This window comes from Mirounga angustirostris, unplaced genomic scaffold (genome assembly GCF_029215605.1).
Source record: "Mirounga angustirostris isolate CCGP_5_RB_7025 unplaced genomic scaffold, mMirAng1.0.hap1 SCAF_15, whole genome shotgun sequence".
Lineage (NCBI taxonomy): Eukaryota > Metazoa > Chordata > Mammalia > Carnivora > Phocidae > Mirounga > Mirounga angustirostris.
The window spans coordinates 44,365,859-44,387,039 of record NW_026991723.1 but is presented as its reverse complement, the minus strand read 5'-3'; the positions used below and the strand labels follow the sequence as shown (position 1 = coordinate 44,387,039).

General features: G+C 43.4%; 1 protein-coding gene across 2 annotated transcripts in view; it reads right to left on the bottom strand.

The window, feature by feature from the left end:
* ADAMTSL1 (ADAMTS like 1) overlaps window positions 1-21,181 on the bottom strand; it is a 939,419-nt gene that overhangs the window by 76,575 nt on the left and 841,663 nt on the right. For both annotated transcript variants that reach the window (XM_064579938.1, XM_064579939.1), the window contains 2 exons: window positions 9,061-9,189; window positions 692-871 (listed from right to left, as the gene is read on the bottom strand). In XM_064579938.1, the coding sequence (XP_064436008.1) occupies window positions 692-871; window positions 9,061-9,189 (309 nt within the window). The remainder of the gene's footprint in view (window positions 1-691; window positions 872-9,060; window positions 9,190-21,181) is intronic.

Genomic DNA, 21,181 nt, shown 5'->3' with positions numbered 1-21,181 from the left:
CCTTATACACGAGACCCTGGAGAGCTGCCTTGTTCCTTCTGCCATGGGCGGAGACAGCAAGAAGCCAGTGGTCTAACCCAGAGAAGGGGCTTCAGCAGAACCCGACCATGTTGGCATCCTGATCCTGGACTTCCAGCCTCTAGAGGTGTGAGACATAAACTTCTGTTATTATAAGCTGCCCAGTTTGTGTTTTGTTTTAGCAGCCTGAAAGGACTAAGACACGGGGGTACCCATGTGGACTTTAGGTAGGCTGGACTATGAACTTCCTGAAATTCTATGAAAAATTTTATATGTATGAATTTTTCTGGAGGGGGTCATCAATAGTTTTCATTTGATGCTCAAAGAAGTCCTTAATGCATAAGAAATTAACAATAACTTCTTTACTTCTTGAGCCCTGGCTGACAGCTGCCTCCCCCTACACGGACAATCCCCATCGTGCATCCACATCAAGACCAGCATCTAAGGCTCAGTAAGGTAACTGAGTTGCCCAAGGTCACACAAGGTCACACACTGAATAAACAGTAGAGCCAGCATTCAAAATGATGTCTGCCTGGCCCCTGAGTCTGTGTTCTTTCTACTGGAAGGCCCTAAGGTGGGAGGAAGGGAAGGCATATTGCTTTTATGTAATTAAACGGATCAGGGATAAAGGGAGGCGGAGGGTGGGCTAGACGGTCAGCCTCGAGGTGTTTACCTAGGATCAGCAGCTGCGTGTTCTCAGTCAGCTCTCCATGGACATTGGCTGCCCTGCAGGAGTACAGGCCCTGATCCGAGGCGGACACGTCTGTGAGCAGCAAGGAGCCCTCGTGCCCATGGGGAGGGGAGCCCAGTTTGCTTTTATTCCTGAACCAAGTGACTTCAGCTTCAGGCACACCTAGGAAGAAAAAAAATAAACACATCAGCAAAACACACTCAGGTGACCCCAGAGGCAGTTACCACCGCTTGGCGGACCCTCCCAGGGGCTACTCTGCAGGAAGCATCTGCATGGGCGTCTTCTACCATCCTCTGGCCAAACTAAATAATACCTGCGACCTCTCCGTGGTCTCGAGAGCTTTAGCCTTTTAAAGCTCACACTGAAGAGGCAGGAAGAGAGAGGCCAGTTAACAGAACAGGAAGTGGGCAGCTGGTAAAGGGCACTTGCCAAGATGGAAGGAAAGTACCCAAAACTCTGTGGGGAAAGCAGGGATAGACATAAGCCCCAAATCTATACAGCGGTGAAAGTGAATGATTGACAAGTACATGAAACAAACATTAAGTAAGAAAAGCTGGACGCAAAAGAGTACACCCTGGATGATCTCATTTCTGTAAGTGACAAACCTGATAACATCAATCTACGCTGTTAGTAGTCAGGGTGGTGGCTCCTGTGAGAGGGAGGGACAAACAGGGAGGTGTTGAGACTAAGAGGGGACAAATGGCTTGGTCGCGGGTAATTCTCTGGTTCCTGACCCAAGGGCTGGTTTGGTGGGCTTGGTACCTTTATGATATGTCTCCTTTTCTGTATAGATACTACACTTCAGTAAAAAGTTAAAAGCTATAAAATATTAGTATTTTGTCTGGTATGAATCAGACAAAAGAAAGCTGCTGGAACCTTACCAGAACTGACACTATACATGGAAAACACGCTTGTAATTTTTGGATCCTATGTATTTTCTTAGAACAAGAGAACACAGAGCTATGGCCATAGCACCACAGAGAAAGAGACAAAAGAAAGAGACAAAAAGAAAGTACCCTGTTCTTTCTTCAGTCCAAGATTCGTGTTTGTGAGAGGGAGTTGGGGAGGGTGTGTATGAGTTAGAATGGAGTACCTGCCTTTGGAAGTTGGGCTCTGTCCTTTAGGGGCGTCACTGATTGAATGTGTTTCTCCACAAATTCGTATGTTGTTATGTTCTAACCACCTCCAATGTGATAGTATTTGGAGGTAATTAGGTTTAGGGGGGTGGGGTTGTCATGATGGGATTATAATGTGCCCTTATGAGAAGAGACCGGAGAGCGAGCCCTCTCTCCCTCCATCGTGTCAGGACGTGGTAAGATGGAGGTCTGCAATCCAGGAAGAGAGCTCTCAACAGACCTTCATGGGCTGGCGCCTTGAGCTTGGACTTCTCAGCTTCCAGTACTATGAGAAATATATTTCGGACATTTAAGCCACCTCGTCTATGGATATTTTGTAATAGCAACCTGAGTAGGCTAAGACAAGGGGGCAGCCGTCGTGCTTTAGGAAGTTTCCTGATGGTTGCCATGCTGGCAAGCAGGCCCTGGGCCAGGACAAGCCTTCTGAGATAGTCTGCATAGGGGGCCCCGCAGGAGGCTGAGCTCAGAGTGAGTTGGGAGACAGATAATCTGTGGCATCAATTCACAGGTCTCTGGGGAGCAGAAAGCTCCGTTCCCCGCCACTCAGCCTGCTGGCCCAGTTCAAAAAGTTTACTCAGAACTCTTGGGTGTATATCCAGGGTATGTTAATAATGTCAAATCCTGGTCAATGGGGTCAAAGCCAGAAAGAGTCAAAGGGCTTGATTTTTTGTCCTGTGCTTTTCTGAGTTGGGGCTACATGCTGCATTTGGGGCAAGGACAGTGTTGCCCTTAATGGGTAGCCTAGTAGTGAGGACACAGACGTCTTCAAGGGATTGCCTGTGTACCTGTTACTTGTCCTTGAATCTGCTGAACAGAATCTGCCAGCAGTCTACTCTGTAACACCCAGCTCAGTGGCCGCCCTAATTATGGCCCCCTGGGCACTTGCTGCTCCCGGGCTCCCAGCAGGAGGAAGTGGGGTGGAGGCGGGAAGGTGGCCTCACACTCCCTCAACAATGATGAACTGCCTTGTGGGAATTCACCGGTATCCTGCCTGCTCGGCTGCCTCAGGTGGGCCTGGAGCGGTGGCCCAAGGTGGTGGTCAAAGTGTCTGGCCAATCTGTAGAGCCTTCCTCCCTATTACAAGGACCAGAGGAGTGATTCTCTGGTTTTCTCTTTTCTTCCAATTACCAATAATTTAATGAAAACCACTAAGAATCACCAAACTGGCTGGAAGGAGGAGGCAGGGCTGCTGAAATGGGATAAAGACTCAGGTACTGCAGGCTTGGCACATCGGGAGAGGCATACCTCATGATGCCTGATGCTCAAATGCAGGAGAAGGACCAGGCTGGCCCGGCCTCAGAATATACCTGGACAGAAGAGGCAGGTAAGAGGCAGAAAAGCTGATTTTTCATTGCAGCACCACTAGGGAGAGCAAGAGCATCATGATGTCTAGCCATGCTAGCTTGGACGTTGGACCTTGAGCTTAGTTTTTACGTAAAAAAAAAAAAAAAAAAAAAAAAAAAAAAAAAAAAATCCACAGCATTCAAGAGAAGGCCTCCGAAAGGTAAGCTAAAGAAAACATTCCCTGCCATTTCTGTCCTGAAGACACAAGGAGAATCGAGGTCCTACAAATCATTTTCTGTCAGTATTTCCCTTGTTATGAAGCGCTCACATGCAGCGGGTAGGTTGGCATGTTCTTTTGAAGAGTGCTGTGGGTAGCAAGCACACAATCCCCGCTAGGACCTAAGACTGTTCTAGAGCAAGGCAGGTAGAGTAAGGGAGCTGGACTAAATGGGCCCTCGGTTCCACGAAGTCAATGGGGGAGCGAACACTCTCTCCACCACTGTGCTGATGGGAATGGTATGTGTGTCTTCGGCGCCAACACTCCTGAGGATCTCTGCAACATGGACAATCCTGCAGCAAGTCTCCCAGCTACTCCCAGTACATCCTTCTCTGGAAGGGCCCGTGCTCCTGCCCGACAGCCAGAGGCAGAGACACGGAGGAGAAGAGAGGAAATTGGGGGGTGTGTGGGGGGGTGAGAAACAAGAGGCAGAGGGAGAGAACCCAGGCCCTGAGAGAGACCTGGAGCCATTTCTCACTTCCCCAGGAAGTGGGTCCAAGCCTCTTCCATTCCCTTAATCACTCTGCCTCATGCCCCCCACCCCGCCCCCGTGAAATCGGAGTGTTTGCCAGCATAAGACAGGTGCTTATCAAAAGGACTGAATTCTCCAGGTAGGGTAGGGGGTGGGGGGCTCATGGGAGAAATGCAAACGTTCAGGATAGCAAGGGGTCGAAGGAAGTTACTTCCAGTCTCTGTACAGCTAAAACCTTAGAGAAGTGATGGCTATGCCAAAGGGAGAGAAATTATGTAGGACTCGTTCTTTAATATATTTACTAGCAAATCTCTGTCAGGCTCACTTCAGCATGGACCTGCATCGAGAATTTGCTGATGGAGGAGTTGTGCCTGGTGGCACATGTGGGGGCTTCCTGCCTGGGACTGTGGGCCTCAGGCAGAAAAAGATACTTTAGAATCTCTTTAGTCTCTTTCACAACTGACATCTTTCAAACATAGAAGAAAGGAAGAGGAAACATTAACGAGGCCTCAGAGAGCTTTTTTTCCCTTTTTTTCCCCCCTCAAGAGATGATAATGAGCCTGAAGAGAACATCACCAGCCATTGTTTAAGCCAGAGTCCCTTGAAAAGGTACCAGATACACATGCCCAAGACCGACATTCAGAATAGCTGAACACAGGGAGTGCACGAAGGTCAGGGACTGTGCAAAATGTCCTGAACATGTGAGAGGAGAAACAACACTTGGTGAACATTTGCTATAAGCCAAACATTTTATAAAGATAATCACATTGTTCAAAGAGATGAAAAAATCTGCCTAAAGTGATGTTAGTTTGAATCCCTGACTGATTACGTGGGGACATAGCCTCTGTCTCTCCCTACCCCTCACCCCATGGCCAATCAGTGACCTACAAATGGCAGGGTGGAGATCCACACTCATCCTTTTGATGCCACGGATCCCCACCTTACCCTGTGCACCACGCTGCCTGCCCCTGGACCCAACTGCCTCTTCAGAGAAGATCAGAAATGCTACTCTTTCTGAGAGCGCCGAATCCTAACCACTAGACCACCAGGGATACGCTACTCTTTCTGGACTGTCAAATTCTTACTTTCTACTCTAGAATGAACCTTTCTGCTGTAGCTGTAACACCAAGATTATTGTGAGGAGGGGTTTCTGGAACCCATGCGTGCTGGCTTTGTTAGCTCTCTTCTTGTTGAGAAGTTGGTCAGGTTGTGGGAGACTTTTTTTTTTCTTTTTCCTAGGCTGTTGTGATGTGACCACACATTTTACCAAAAGAAATGTCTAAAAAATGACAGAAAAGATACTCTACCACAGAACACAGTCCAACGCTATGTTGTTGACAAGTTACTTGGATAGGCTCCACAGTCTGGCCTCCCTGCTATGATCTGTGTATAAAACAGAGGAGGAAAAAACCCTACTTTGCCTTTTTCCCTTTGGTGGCATATCTTATCAACAACACAATGCTCTCCCTGTTGCTTGAAAGAATCAGTAAATGAGTCTGGTCATAATGGGTTGTAACTTGAGATGATTATAAGGATTAGTGCCTTTCATCTCCACGGGGCTGCCAGGTAGGGTGATGCTGTAATAGTCTTTTTTCAATCCCAGATAGGATATTCTTGCTAACCAGACCACTTGTTATACTTGGAAGGCTGCTTGCAACACACAGCCTGTCAGCATCTCGAGCTGGGGTGTCCCCTGAAAGGCGCACCTTGACATGATGCCCTTGAGCAGCTTCTTCCATGGCTTGGTGCAAGAAAAGGAAAGGATACAGTAACTAAAACGTCAGCCGTGGCAATTATTCTAAAGAGCCACGGAAGTCTGGAAAGGAGGTTTTCAGCCTTCCACATTTCTCTGTACTGACTGGGGCAGACATTGATAGTGGTTCACCAAACCGGTTTCCCTCTTTTGCCTGGGTGCCCATCCAGGCCATGTTGCTCAATATCCCTTGTGGTTGGGAGTGGCCAGGTGACAAGAGGGACCGTGAGAAGTGGTAATATGTGTTGCTTCCAGGTGTGGCCCTTCAAAGCCTTCCCAACCACCCTCCATGCTTTTCTTTTCCCCCTCTTCTGGTTGACAGGTTAGAGATAACCCCTGGGGAGACCTTGAAGGGCATGTGTTAGAGCCACAAGCATTCCATGACCCTGATTGTGTGGGGCAGCCAGCTCTCTGGACTCTTATGTAAATAATAATAAACTTCTGTTGTGTTTGATCCATGATATGTTTGGGGGTCTTATTAGCATAATCTAGCCTACCTTAATGAATATACTACCTGTCACTGATTCCTCAACTATTTATTTCTGTATCACCAGTCCTAACAATTTTATCTCTAAAGTCCTTCAAAAACTTCCTTTGTTCTTAGAAGAAAATCTCAAATTGTACCATAATCTATGAGAGCATGTAAGATCTAGCCCCTGTCTGCTCTCCCCCACCCTTCAGCCACAAGTCATGCTACTTTCTTCTCTGTTGTCTGAACTACAGCCACCCCAGCCATATTCGACTCCTTTAGAGGCAGGCTGCTCTTTCTACTTCAGGCCCTTTGCACATGCTGGTCCCAATGACTGAAACACTCCCTCCTCCCCCAACCCTTTATCTCCTACTAGGTCTCCTGAACTTTTCTCAAGTAGAGAAAAAGTATGGGAGTGATACACTGGATTGGATCACTTTTCAAAAAGAATGCTCATCATACTCATTGCTTAATATTTGTTATGTTCAAGGGTTGGGAAGAATTTGTGAGGCTGCATCTTATAAGGTAAAGCATATATGTACAAAAAGTTATTTAATGAGAAACTGCTAACAACTCATACATAGAGGACATGAGTTACTCTACATAAATAATGTAATATTCTTAATATGGACTATAAAATAGCCATTAAAATTACACCATAAGAGAGCCATAGAGCCACTTATATTAGTAAAGTAAAAGTCATTCCTACTGCTATTGCGCATTACAACACTCAGTATTTTGATGGGAGACTCAGCTCAAGGATGATTTCTTTGTCCAGCAAATTCACAGACCGACTGTGTAATCAAAAGCAGGCTCTTGCCCACCACTTTGAATAAATACCTTATTTAACAAAAGGCATAATGACAAAGATACACAGATTTATTTTAGTCAACCATGATTAACACACATAGTTCTATGCATAAAAATCAAAATAAAGACTGTCATGTGCAGGGCCAGGCAAAAAGTGGGCATGACAACTGAGATCTCACGATAAGGTCACCAAGAGCGAGTCTCTGGATGAAGTCAGGGAGACAGGGCACCAAGTGGCAAGAAAGAATTGGCCAAAGCTGGTTTTAGTGTCCCCGGTTCCCCATGGTAAATGCTTCCTCACCTGGATTCTGGTTCTCTCAATCTCCTTTAAGCGCCCACTTCCTTGTTGCATGCCCCCTTGCTCTCCATTCTCTTACTCCTACCCGTCTCATCTCTCAAGAAGAGATCTAGCATGGTCCATTATATCTCCAGTCAGTGTTGTGTCTCTGGGGCACATGTTCACAGTGGTCCGCGGGGGGGATGATGGTTGTGCACAGAAGGCCCCACATGCACCATCAGTCCCTGCATGAAGGCCAGCTCCTTCATGGGAAGCCCTGTCAGAGGGTTTGTCTGACTCCTTATCTGGGAGGGCCAGGCCAGAAGGGATATGACTGAGGAAGGTTTCACGAGGCTGGACACACAGGCCAAGGGAAGTGTTACAAAGAGAAGCTAATGTATGATGACAGAGATAGATTTATAGTTCTGATTTCCTGGAGTTACCAGAATATTTCAGAGAAAACCAGACTGACTGTTCTTTGGAAACAACATGCTTTAGTTTAAGATCTTCCTCCTACTTATTCTAAACTGGGTTATGTGGCCTATAAATCACAGGCAGAGGTAAAACCTCCGATTTTGGGGTGGAGATTTAGGATCAAAGAAAGCCCCAGAGAAGGGGTGCCACTGCCTGTCCACTGAGTACGGCCAGGGAGCCCGGCTTTGGGTTTGCCACAGAAGGGATATCTGATGAGGATGGCAATCAGGGGCTGGAGCTGGGCCCTAGAACAGCAGCTGTTCATTTCTGTGCACTGTGGGCGTGAAGACCCTTAGGGTAGATCTCACCCACTAGTGGTCCAGAGGAAGGGAGAATCAGCAGCTGGGCTTTGTTTGGCTCTGTGTTGGTGTTTTTGCCTTTTTAATGAAAGGTAAATACCTTTATAAAGAACATACTACTACCCCCTATTGTCTACTCCTTCTCTGCTTCCTTCTGATGTTCTGTTCCTTATAGGCCTCTGAGTTTGCAAGGCCAACTGGAGGGCAATTCCTATATATCACAGCTCCTAATAGCACTGTTTTCGTTCATGACTCCTACCCACTTCTGATGAGAGTAAGGTCCAGATTCCTGTTGGTCTTACCTCTGCCCCCTCTCTATTGTTCCTCCACCCTTTATCTTTCCATCACCACTGCCCTCAGTTTGGGCCCCCATTATCTCTTCTCTAAACTGCCAAGACAGCTTTTTTTTTTTTTTTATGATTTAAGTATTAAGTCATCTCTACACCCAACACAGGGCTTGACCTCAGAAACCTGAGGTCAAGGGTCACATGCTCTGCCCACTGAGCCAACCAGGCACCCCGACTACTAAAACAGCTTCTTAACTGGCCTCTCCGTCCCAGTATTTCCTATCTTCAATCCATTTTATGCACTGCTGTTGGCTTACTCTTCTGGAAGTCTGGCTCCTTAATGCCACTCTCTGTCTGCCTTTTTCTGAACTCCTTGGCCAAGCATTTAAGGTCTTCCATGGCGCAATTGCAACCCAGCATACTAAAGCTTAAGCCCCTCCACGCCATTTCTCTACTCTGGGCCCCAGCCAGACCAAAGCACACACTGTTTGCTTACAGTCTTGGGCTTTCCTACTTCCATGAATTTTTCACACTAATTTGTTCACTCGGAACACTCTTTGCTTCCATCTTGGCACATGCAGTGTGCAAGGCTGAAATAAGAAACCACCTCCATCCCAGCCAGAATTCATCTTTCCTCCTCTAAACTTCTGTAGCATTGTCCTTTTTCAGGGTGACTGAGGTTCTTGCCTTAGCTTTCTTACTAGCCCTAAGTCCCTGAGAGTAGAATCTGTATTTATCTTTGTATCCCTCAACCTAGCACAGGGTTCCATTAATATCTGAACAGATGAATTAACACATGAATGCATTTCTCACCTGCAACTTGGCAGTTAATTGTTACATTCACTCCTTGTACTGTTTTGATGGTGCTTCCCACATCAACTGTGATGGCAGGCTCCTCGGTGTTGATCACAGTCCCTCGTGATGTCTTCACTAGTGGTTTTCCTGAAGGTGGGAAGGAATGTGAGATTTTACTAGATGGTGGCTTTAGGCTTGGGGTGTTCCCTTGAAACATGGGCTGACCCACAATGAACAACTGGTATACCCAGGTTTTTCCCACTAACCATGTTTTCCTTTGAAAAAAACTGTAACTGCATGATATAGAAACCATCCACCCACCCAACTCATCCACCATAGAATTGTCAGGAAAAGAACACAGACTGAAGAATTTGAGGATGGAGCACAGTATCTAACAAGCTGGGATGATTTGTGCATTTTATCCTTAAATTTATAAATGATATTTCTCTTATTTTTAAAGGCTTTTTAAAAAAAGATTTTATTTTTCTTTTTAATTTTATTATGTTATGTTAGTCACAATACATTACATCATTAGTTTTTGATGTAGTGTTCCATGATTCATTGTTTGCGTATAACACCCAGTGCTCCATTCAGTACGTGCCTTCCTTAATACCCATCACCAGGCTAACCCATCCCCCCAACCCTCTCCCCTCTAAAACCCTCACTTTGTTTTTCAGAGGCCATAATCTCTCATGGTTCGTCTCCCCCTCCGATACCCCACCTTCATTTTTCCCTTCCTACTATCTTCTTTTTTTTTTTTTTTTAACATGTAATGTATTATTTGTTTCAGAGGTACAGGTCTGTGATTCAACAGTCTTACACAATTCACAGCACTCACCATAGCACATACCCTCCCCAAGTCTATCACCCAGCCACCCCATCCCTCCCACCCCCACCACTCCAGCAACCCTCAGTTTGTTTCCTGAGATTAAGAATTCCTCATATCAGTGAGGTCATATGATACATGTCTTTCTCTGATTGACTTATTTCGCTTAGCATAATAGCCTCTAGTTCCACCCACATCGTTGCAAATGGCAAGATTTCCTTTTATTGATGGCTGCATAATGTTCCATGGTATATATATATACCACATCTTCTTTATCCATTCATCTGTTGCTGGACATCTTGGCTCTTTCCATAGTTTGGCTATTGTGGACATTGCTGCTATAAACATTGGGGTGCACGCACCCCTTCGGATCACTACATTTGTATCTTTGGGGTAAATACCCAGTAGTGCAATTCCTGGGTCGTATGGTAGCTCTATTTTCAACTTTTTGAGGAATCTCCATACTGTTTGCCAGAGTGGCTGCACCAGCTTGCATTCCCACCAACAGTGTAGAAGGGTTCCCCTTTCTCCACATCCTCACCAACATCTGTCATTTCCTGACTTATCAATTTTAGCCATTCTGACTGGTGTGAGGTGGTATCTCATTGAGGTTTTGATTTGAATTTCCCTGATGCCGAACGATGTTGAGCACTTTTTCATGTGTCTGTTGGCCATTTGGATGTCTTCTTTGGAAAAATGTCTGTTTATGTCTTCTGCCTATTTCTTGATTGGATTATTTGTTCTTTGGGTGTTGAGTTTGAGAAGTTCTTTATAGATTTTGGATACTAGCCCTTTATCTGATATGTCATTTGCAAATATCTTCTCCCATTCTGTTGGTTGTCTTTTGGTTGTGTTGACTGTTTCCTTTGCTGTGCAAAAGCTTTTTATCTTGATGAGGTCCCAATAGTTCATTTTTGCCCTTGCTTCCCTTGCCTTTGGCAATGTTTCTAGGAAGAAGTTGCTGTGGCTGAGGTCAAAGAGGTTGCTGCCTGTGAAGAACGGTAATCTTTTTTGATTTTTTTTTTTTCACTCAGAACAATTCTTTGGAGATTCTTTGGGGTCTCTCATGGTACCATGGTTGTGTGTATCAATAGTTCATTCCTTTTTACTGCTGAGTAGTATTCCAAGGTATGGATTTATTACAGTTTCTTTAGCCATTCGTTTGTTGAAGGACATCTGGGTTGTTTCCAGATTGTATCCATTCAAATAAAGCTGCTACAAACATTTTTGTACAAGTCTTTGTGTGAACATAAGTCTTCATTCATCTGGGATAAATGCCCAGGAGTGCCACTGTTAGGTCACACAGTAGTTGCATGTTTAATTTTTTAAGATAACTGCTGAATTGTTTTCCAGAGTTGCTGTATCATTTTACATTCCCATCGGTAATATATGAATGATCCACTTTCTCTCCATCTTTGCCAGCATTTGGTGTTGTCATTGATTTTAATTTTAGCCATTCTGATAGGTGTGTAGTGATATCTCATTGTGGTTTGAGTTCCCATTTCCCTAATGGCTACTGATGTTGGATATTTTTTCATGTGCTTATTTGCCATTATATCCTCTCTGGTGAAATGTCTCTTACGTCCTTTGAACATTTTCTAATTGGATTATTTTTTATTTTTTTTTCTGTTGAGTTTTGAGAGTTCTTTTTATTCTAGATATTAGTCCTTTGTCAGATATGTGGCTTGCAAAGACTTTCTCCCATTTCTGTAGCTTTTCATCTTCTTAAACAGGATCTTTCATAGAACAAAAGTTTTCTTAACTCTAGAAGTCTCATTTATTGAGTTTTCCTTTCATGGATCATGCTTTTGATATTAAGTCAAAACTATTTATCTAGACCTAGATCCTGAAGATTTTTTCCTATTCTTTTTTGGTAAAAGTTTCATAGTTTTACATTTTACATTGAAGTCTGTGATACATTTTGAGTTAATTTTTTTAAAAGATTTTATTTATTTATTTGACAGAGACACAGCGAGAGAGGGAACACAAGCAGGGGGAGTGGGACAGGGAGAAGCAGGCTTCCCGCTGAGCAGGGAGCCCGATGCGGGGCTCGATCCCAGGACCCTGGGATCATGACCTGAGCCAAAGGCAGACGCTTAACGACTGAGCCACCCAGGTGCCCCTTGAGTTAATTTTTGTATAGGTGTGAGACTTCAATCAAACTTCACTTTTTTTTTAACCTATGGATGTACAATTGCCCCACGATCATTTATTGAACAAGCTATCTTTCTTCCATTGAATTGCTTTTGTACCTTTGTCAAAATAGGTTGGGCGTATTTTTGTGGATCTCTTTCTGGGTTCTCTCTTCTGTTCTACTGTTCTGTGCATCTATCCATCTACCAATACCACATAGTCTTAATTATTGTAACTATATAATTAATCTTGCAGTTGGGTAGGTTGATTCTTTCCACTTTATTCTTCCTTGCTATTTCAGTTTCTTTGCTTGTCTACATAGGGTTTACAATAATCTTATCTACAACCATAAAATCTTGCTGGGAATTTGATAGGAATTAAAGCACTATATCATTTTGGGGAGAATTGATATTTTTAACTCTGTTGAATCTTCCAATCCATGAACATTGTATGTCTATTTATTTAGATCTCCCTTAATTTCTTTCAGCAGAGTTTTATGATTTTCAGCATACAAATTCTGTAAACATTTTGTTAGATTTAGACCTAATTATAAATTATATTTTCAATTTCAGTGTTCATTGATAGTATATAGGTATACAGCTGATTTTTGTATATACCGTGACCTCGTTAAACTTACATGTTAATTTTAGGACTTTTCGTGGGTGGATTTTTTGGTATTTTCTAAGTAGGTGATCATTTCATCTGCAAATAGTTTTATTTCCTCCTTTCTGATCTGTATGCCTTTCATTTCCTTTTCTTGCATTATTTCACTAGCTAGAACTTCCAGCACGGAGTAAGAGTGCTGAAACTGAATAAGAATACAGAATAAGAGTGGTGACAGTGGGTCTGGAGTATGATGAGTGATTTTCAATTGAAACCTGGACATTTTCATATTACGTTATGCAAATCTGGATCTTATTTAAGCCTACTGTTTTAGCTGGCTTTCTCTGCAACCACTAAGGTGGGGGAGCAGGGAGGGGCCGCCTTGTTACTGTGGAAGTAGAGGTCCAGATTCTCCACCTGGCCTCCTCTGTCACTCAAGTCGGGGGCTCCTCATTACTGCTGAGCAGGGGTGGGACTTCTGGCTCCCCACTCAGTCTCCACTGATCCCACCACGGGAGGGCCTCATTGTTGCTAGGTGGTAAGGGAAAGTCCTGACTCCCCAAGAGGCCGACTGTCACACCACCCTAGAAAAAAGGGTAAGGAGGGTGCTGCAGGGTGAGGATGGAATTCCAGATTCCCCGTGCCCTTTCCACATTACACCCTGCATGGGTGAAATCCTTCTTCTCTGACACCACTTCCATGGGGGCACTGAAGAACGAACGTCATTTCAGTCTGATGAGGTGGAGTCGAGGTTCCCCATGCAACTTTTGCTGGTGTGGGTGGTGATAGACCACAGTATATGGTTTTGAAGTAGAGCCTCCTAAAAGTTTTCTGTCTTGCTAGGCCACCCGTTTCCTGGTCCTTTGGCTAAAGAGAGCAGTCTTTAGTTGAGGCATTATGTGTATGTGTGTGTGTGTATGTGTGTGCTCCCATTGCCTTTCCTGATGGCTGGCTTCTTCAGCTCCAAGTCTGGGAGTTAGAAGGCAAAAAGAAAACCCGAGGAAGTAACTGTGTAGTTCTCCTCAGTTCCCAAGGTCTCTAGCCAGTCTGCTTTTTCCTCTCCACTTTTTAGTCTTCTTCATTTTGTTCCATGGATCATCTCCATGGATTTTAGTTGTATTTAGCAAGAAAAATAGGGAAAAATGCATCTATGCCATCTTGCCAGAAGTAGAAGTTCTGTGTACATTACATTTTAATAGGCCTTTATCAGCTGGGGAGAAAAATCCAGCACTTTGTGTACCTGACCACAAAATACAACGAAAAGAATCATATACTGAGCACCTTGGGGGAAATAAGGGTCCACATGAAATCGTTTTTATATATCCTATGCTTAATTCTTTGTAAGCCAAATGGAGTTTTTAGTTTAGTTTAGTTTAGTTTAGTTTTAACCATTTTATAGGCAGGACATGCTACGATGGTATTCACTCTTCTGTGCCTTCATTAACTGTGAAGAAAACCATAATTCAATTCAACCCTTTAACCTGTTTTTTATACTTTTTGTTTTGTCCTTCATCTATTTATCATTATTCCTGCTTGCCCTGTCACACAGCCTCCTGTGCCCCTCTTTCTTTTCTTCTTCCCTCTTCCCTTTTAACTGTGCTCTAGGTTATTAAGCTCATTAAAACTATGTTCAAAGGCAGAAACTTGAGTAAGTTCTGAAGATGTACATAGGCTCTCCGTATCTGTTGTGACTGTTTAGGGGTCTTTTCCCTTATTTCACCTATATTCCATATATTTGAGACTATGTATGAGCTGATGTGAAGATGAGTGACTTTGTACTACAGTTGCTGAGAATAATGCAGGGTGAGAATAGGGGAATGCAGCTGGAATGACCCTGAGTACACCTTGGCTTATCTACCTTCCCTCCCTACTCACAGGAAGCTCTCCAGCTCGAACTCTAAATATACCCTAAATAGAAACCCCGGACCCGCTCTGTCACTATGATCTGACGCTGCCACCTTCTCTGGCTGGACTGCTGCAGAGCCTAACTGGTCTCATTTCCATGTGTCTTTCACTACAGTCTCTTCTTATGTCAGCCGGAGTGATCTTTCTCAAACACGAATCAGATCATGTAACTCCTCGGATTAAATTATCCAGTGCTTTATCAGTGTGATTAGAACAAAATTTCAATCTCCTTTTCATGACCAGCGTGTCCCCTGCGTGTTCCTCTCCTCCCTCACTGAGGCCACACTCCCCATCTATCACTGCTCCAGCCATACTGGCCTTCTTTCCCTTTCTCCAAAAGATCAGCTCATTTACCACAGCTCTTCCCTTTCCCTGCCATCCTCCAGTTACAGACTTCTGCAGGGCTGTCTTCTTCAGTCATTTCTCAGGGGCAAGTAGCACCTCCTAGTGGGACATTTCCTAACCACTCCATCTAAAACATGTACCCCTTTATTCCTGGCCAGTCACTATGTATCTCACCACCAACTTAATTTTCTTCATAAGCAAAGAACTATCAGAATATATAATTTATTTGTGTATTCTCTGTCCCCCACCGCTCACCACGCAGCCTCCATAAAAGCAGGGATCACATCTCTCTTGTTCTTTTTCATTCCTACCACCGAGTCCTGACAGATGGTAGGTCCTCAATAAACATCTAGTAAGTGAATATATGTGTGAATGTGGTGTGCTGTGTGCATTATCTGAATTTGTTTTTGCTTTCATAACAAGGCAGGTAAAGTATTTCTTTTATGTAATCAAGGAACATAGGTTCAGAGAGGGTTCATGGATTGTCCAAGGCCACAGAACAGCAAGGAATAGGGCTAAACTTGATGCTAGATTTTGACCTAAAGTCCAGTGCTTCTTATAGGGGATCTCAAATCCTTGTCTGTGGATTGGCTGCCTCAGAACTCCCAGGGTACTTATTAAAAACATAATCTGTCCTGCTATACTACAAGTCGCCTCACTGTGTAATAAAAAAATACTGTGGCAGTGGAGAAAAGTAGGTTAGGGACCAGAGAGTTTCAGACTCACAATTACTAAGTTATTTTTCCTAAAGGAATTTTAATAATAAAGGTGGTTTTTATAGCTGCAAGTGTATAGCTATAAAATTCAAATGTCACTGAATTAAATCCAGCCCTTAATTAATTATATTGAGCTTTTGCTCAAAAGTAATGGCCTTTTGTCCTGTCACCAGAGGGCTGTCATTAGCACAAGCTACTTGTATGTTTCTTATTACCTTCATGATCCACTGTGAAGACAAATCACAAAGTAACCCAAGTATTTATGATCAGTGGAAATATACAATGAAAATAATGTTTCTTAACCACTCAACCTCTTACATGTATTAGAAAAAGCTTGTATATATTACTGAGTCCCATTCTAGATCCACTACATTTGAATCTCAGGTGGTTTAAAACCAGCACACAGGGCCACGACTTTGACTCGGGACCTGAAGGTTCTCCCTACCCCAAGAACAAGGCAACCATGAGATGGTTTCGGGTGCCTTCTGATTTACTCCATCATGGTTGCCAAGGAGACAGTTTCATCCAGTGTGTATAACCATCCCATTCCAGTATGCAGAGGCTTCTCCAGGACAGAGCTCAGACTGCTCATAAAGTTGTCTGTTCTGGGACAGAAGCTGTAATCTCTATTTTCAACAAGTTCATAGGTAATTCTGATAAACAGCCAGGTTCGAGAATCAACAAATTACACTCTTCTGGTTTTTCTGTAACGGATTTCTCTGATTTCCTGGTGAGTTCGGGAGATTTCTTTTGAGAAAAGAACTACTAGTTCCCTATTTGAAATTTTCAAGTTGGAGCTCTGATTTTCATGGTCAACTAACAACAATAACCAGCACAACAACAAAAAATACGAGCCTATTTTAGATCACCTGGACGATCACCTAGTAAGTTAATGCTGCTATATGATGCCATGCCTAGGTTTGTGTCTGCTTCTAGTCACATGAACGAGTCTGACTTTAATTACGGAGGTTAGAAGAAAAAAAGTAGAGTGAAAAAAAGTAGAGAGTGAAATGAGAAATTATACATTTGCGCGAAGACAGTGCTAAGAAATAAAAAGTCATGGCATGCTGTACTAAAAAAGGCTTTCATAAAAGGCAAAACAGAAAAGAAGCGCCCTGAGCGCGGGCCGTGACCGCTGGACCTGCGCAGTGTGAGCCGTGCCTGGGCTGGCAGGCCTGTGCGCATGCGCCGCCGGCGGCTACGCCCTCCCGCGAGAGCGCTCAGCCCGCAGATCCCATGTGTGCTGCTTCCTGATGTGAACCAATAGGGCATCTAGATGACGCTTTCGTTTAACCTGTGAATTTGTGTTACAGTCGAGTAAGCTGTGCAGAAGGAGATTATGCCTCGTTTTATATGCCCAAGAAAAACAAGGAAATGGGAACAGGGGCAAGTGTTTCCACTTATTGGGTCTAATGTGAGGAATCAAGCTTGTCCGAGGGAGTCGTACTCAGAGACAGAAGCATTGAGAGAATCGTTTTTGCTCAGTTCAGACCTCATACCCCTTAGCTTTTGGATTATGGTTCGGGTTAGAAGTAGCGCGGAACAGGGGAAATAGAGCCTCACTCGTGGTCAGCGAGGGCAGCCCCTGTCCAAAGTGTGAACGGGGAGGCACGGCTAAACCTTGTGTGTCGGTACCCAACCGTGTGCCTCCTCGTGATGCCTTTACAGCAGAGGGGCTCGGCCCCCCAGGCACTGTCCTCATCCTGAAGCACGAGCCATGGAGAAACAGGCATGGACAAATGAGCAGCCCCAGGAGCAAATGCTCAGAAATACATTCCTGTGTAGAGTCTGGGCTCTGGCTCATGCCTCTTTCCTGCATGTGTGACTCTGGGTAAAATCAAAACCCAACGGGAAAAAATCTGAACATATGTGCCTGAAAAATATCTTTGGCCCAGTATAAAGGTGATTGAGAGAGGAGCCAGAGGAGATGGAAGGTTTGTTTTTTGAGCACAGCCAAGAACAGAGAGCATTGTAAGTAACTTTTTCTCAGGGCCCAAGGCCAGACCTCTGCTAATAGGAACTTTGTTTTTAACGGCATGATGCCTTCCATTCTAGAAGCCACTGCTGACATGGATTTGCTACTAACCAAACTCTTTTCTTCTTTCTGGTCACACAGCTAGGTCACTTTCCAGAATCTTTGCAATTAGGTGTGAGCAAGGTACCGAGTTCTAGCAGATGGAATGTGAGAAGAATGCCACTTCTTGACCCAATCTACAAAAACCCTTTTGAGCAATAATTTTAGACTTTATGTGAACAGGAATAATCTATCATATTTTAGCCATCATATATTTATGGTTTTGTTTGTTACAGTAGTTAGCAAATGCTAATCCAGGCTTAGTGAATATCGGTTGACTCATTAAATGAATCAAATGGGTCTTCTTTCGATTCTAACATGAGTCACAAACATCATTTGATGGCTATTATTAGCCATCAAAAATGAATCGTACTTTAAAGGCTTGCAATTCTGACTGTGGAGCTGGGGGGTAATCTATACTAGGAAGTGCGCATGTGCATGTGTTCCCAGGCAGGGTGAGACATGTTGAGGATGGCTGGGATACAGGGCAGTGACAAAAAAAGGGACTGCAGGCGGCGGGTTTGAAGACTACTAAATGGCCAGGTTTGAGATTCTGAAGTGTAAACTAGCAACTGGCAGAGTCTTTCTAGAGTACCACTCAGGTACGGATTCTGGGTTACACGCATGAGGACTGAGCAAGTTATTCCTGCTTTGGTTTTCTACTTCTATAGCTGTAGAGCTGAGGAATAAGTACATTAATGCATGTAAAGCTGTTAGAGTGATTCCATAGCTCAGTGTGAGGTTGGAACAAATGTTTGCGATCATTGGCATCAGCTCTGCTAAACCGGAGAGGAAATGTTATGACGGGTGTTGATGAACTAAGAAAACAGACAGAAAGGGAAAGTTTAAAGAAAAGAAAAAGGAAAAGGACAGGAAAGAGGAGAAGGATCAAATCTGTTGCTGAGAAGGAGCTCAACTGCTTCCATTTTGAAGAACTATGAAGGTTTCAGAATAATTAGGAGAAGTAATTTAAATACAATGGATTCTCCTGAAACTCCCATCAGCATCTGGACAGACACAGAGAACTTAAACGTCACCCCAAAGAGCTTAAACGTCGTTGGAAACCCCAGAAAGTATCTACTTTCAGAGAAGTTGTGAGACCTGTATGCCAGGCTGACTTGCTGGGGACCCCCGCGTCACTGTTCAGGAAACCAGCTGTGATATCCACAGTGGCCCCAAATCTCAATCCAAGAGAAAGGTGAATAGGGCAGTGACACCCACTAATGAAAATATTAGCGTATACAGTGATGCGGTGTTATAAATTTCACATACTTTCAACATCTAAAACTAAACAAATTGCATTTGATCCAGATTTCATCAATGGATAATGCCTTGTAATAAGTGAGAATAGTAAAACAATGCCATAAGAAATGCTTGCTTCTGCAATTTATCACAGGCTTCTCACAAGGGCCACTGGAATTAAATCTGCAAAAACTCCCTGAGGTGAGAATTCCCAGTTGAAGAATTTGAGATTCATGAGTTAAATAAAGTTTAAGGGGCCACGATCAGTGTGATCCCATGAAAGCCCTTATAAAGACCAACATCATCTTATACATCTGAAATGAGTAATGACGGATACGGATACTGACTATTCCTAGTTACCATCCCATGCTGGCCAGAAACGTCTCAGGATCTGGCTACCTGGCCATTTCAACAAGAGTCACTTTGTCACAGATAATAGTTATATTGAAATGCATGATTTCTTTTTTCCTGGTCTGGTTCTCCTTCCAAATGCCTTTCACATTTTATAGCTCAGGGATTTTTTAACTCCTTCCTGTCCTGCTGTCTCTCACGAGGTCTCCTTCACTTAATTTTTACCTCCTGCCTTGAGAGTTGACATCTGACCTTTCAGTCCACTCTGCTTACCTGGTACCCTTTCTCATCACCAGTCGTCTGGGAACCTTTCCTCTCACCTGTTATTTTTCCAAGACATCACTGGCAAAAGCTATAATTCTATGCTATCTAGTCTTCTAGTTTCCCAAAGATAAAGGAAGTAAATTTGTAAACGTTAGAATTTCAGGTAAGGGTAGCTCGTAGTTGTGGTGGCAGAGGGACTGCTGTTCTTGATTTGTATGTAAGAAATTCGTAGAACTCTTAGGTCTTCAAGAGACCCAAGTGTGTATCTATTTAAAACCCCTCTGTTTATAATAAGGACACAGATTTATAGTTCTAAATCTGCTTCTAAATTTGGTAATGAGGCAAATACTTTCCTTAGAATCTTACTTATTCCATTATTACAATAAGCTTCCTTTTTTGTAATAGTAAAAAATAAATGTTTCTCTTTCATCCAAATCATTACATGGTTTTAGTTAGTATAATCTAATAAAATAAATTATTACCCTTTGTGTAATACTCTGACTACACAGGGAAATGTGGTGTAATATCTGATCAGAGAATACAGGATATGGAAGATTTGACTGGAGGGTATTGGTAACCTCAAGGCTATGTTCACAGCACAGACATGTTTAGCCTGAAAATAATTTTTTACAAGTTTGAATTAGTTGGGCTCAGTTAAAAATGGAGAGATTAAAAGTGTGTGTGTGTGTGTGTGTGTTGGTTTGGCTTATCTGGAAAAATTAGAAAGTCTATCTACATTAAATTTGCATTTTTCTATGGCAACAGTTTGATGAAAATGAGCTGTGCTCTTCAGACAGGGTATGGTAGGCAGAATAATGTCCCCCCTCCCCAACCCAAGGTGCCTACATGCAATCCTTGGAATCAATGTCTATGTTATGCTACATAGCAAAAGGAAACTAAGGTTGCTAATCAGCTGACCTTAAAATAGGGAGATTATTATAGGTTATTTAGGTGGGCCCAGTCTGTCACACGAGCTCTTAAAATCAGAAGAGGGAGACACAGGAAGTTTGTCAGAGAGAAGCAACATGAGAAGGGCTCAGCCTGCCATTTCTAGCTTTGAAGATGGAGAAGAAGGCCAGATGCCAAGGAATGCAGTAGCTTCTAGAATCTGGGAATGGCACTCCATTCAGTCAGTAACAAAATAGGGACCACAGTCCTAGGTCACAAGGAACTAAGTATTGCCAACAATCCAAATGAGCAAAAAAAAAGCATTCTCCCCTAGAGTTTTCAGATAGGAATGCAGCCTGTTGACATCTTGATTTTTTTTTTTATTTTATTTATTCATTTGGGACCTAGAGATACACAGAGAAAGATAGCATGAGCAGGGAGAGAGGCAGAGGGAGAGGGAGAAGCAGGCTCCCCACTGAGCCAGGAGCCAGATGCGAGGCTTGATCCCAGGACCCTGGGATCATGACCTGAGCCGAAGGCTGACGCTTAACCATCTGAGCCACCCAGGCGCCCCGACATCTTGATTTCATCCTGCGAGACTATACTGGAGTTTTGACCTACAGAACCTTAAGATTGTATATTTGTGTTGTTTTAACAAAGTTATCACTATAGCAAAAAAGACATATAAATGACTAATAAGCACAAAAAAGATACTTGACATCATTAATCATTAGAGAAATAGAAATTAAAATCACAGTGAAATATGACTTCTCATTCATGAGCATGAAAAAG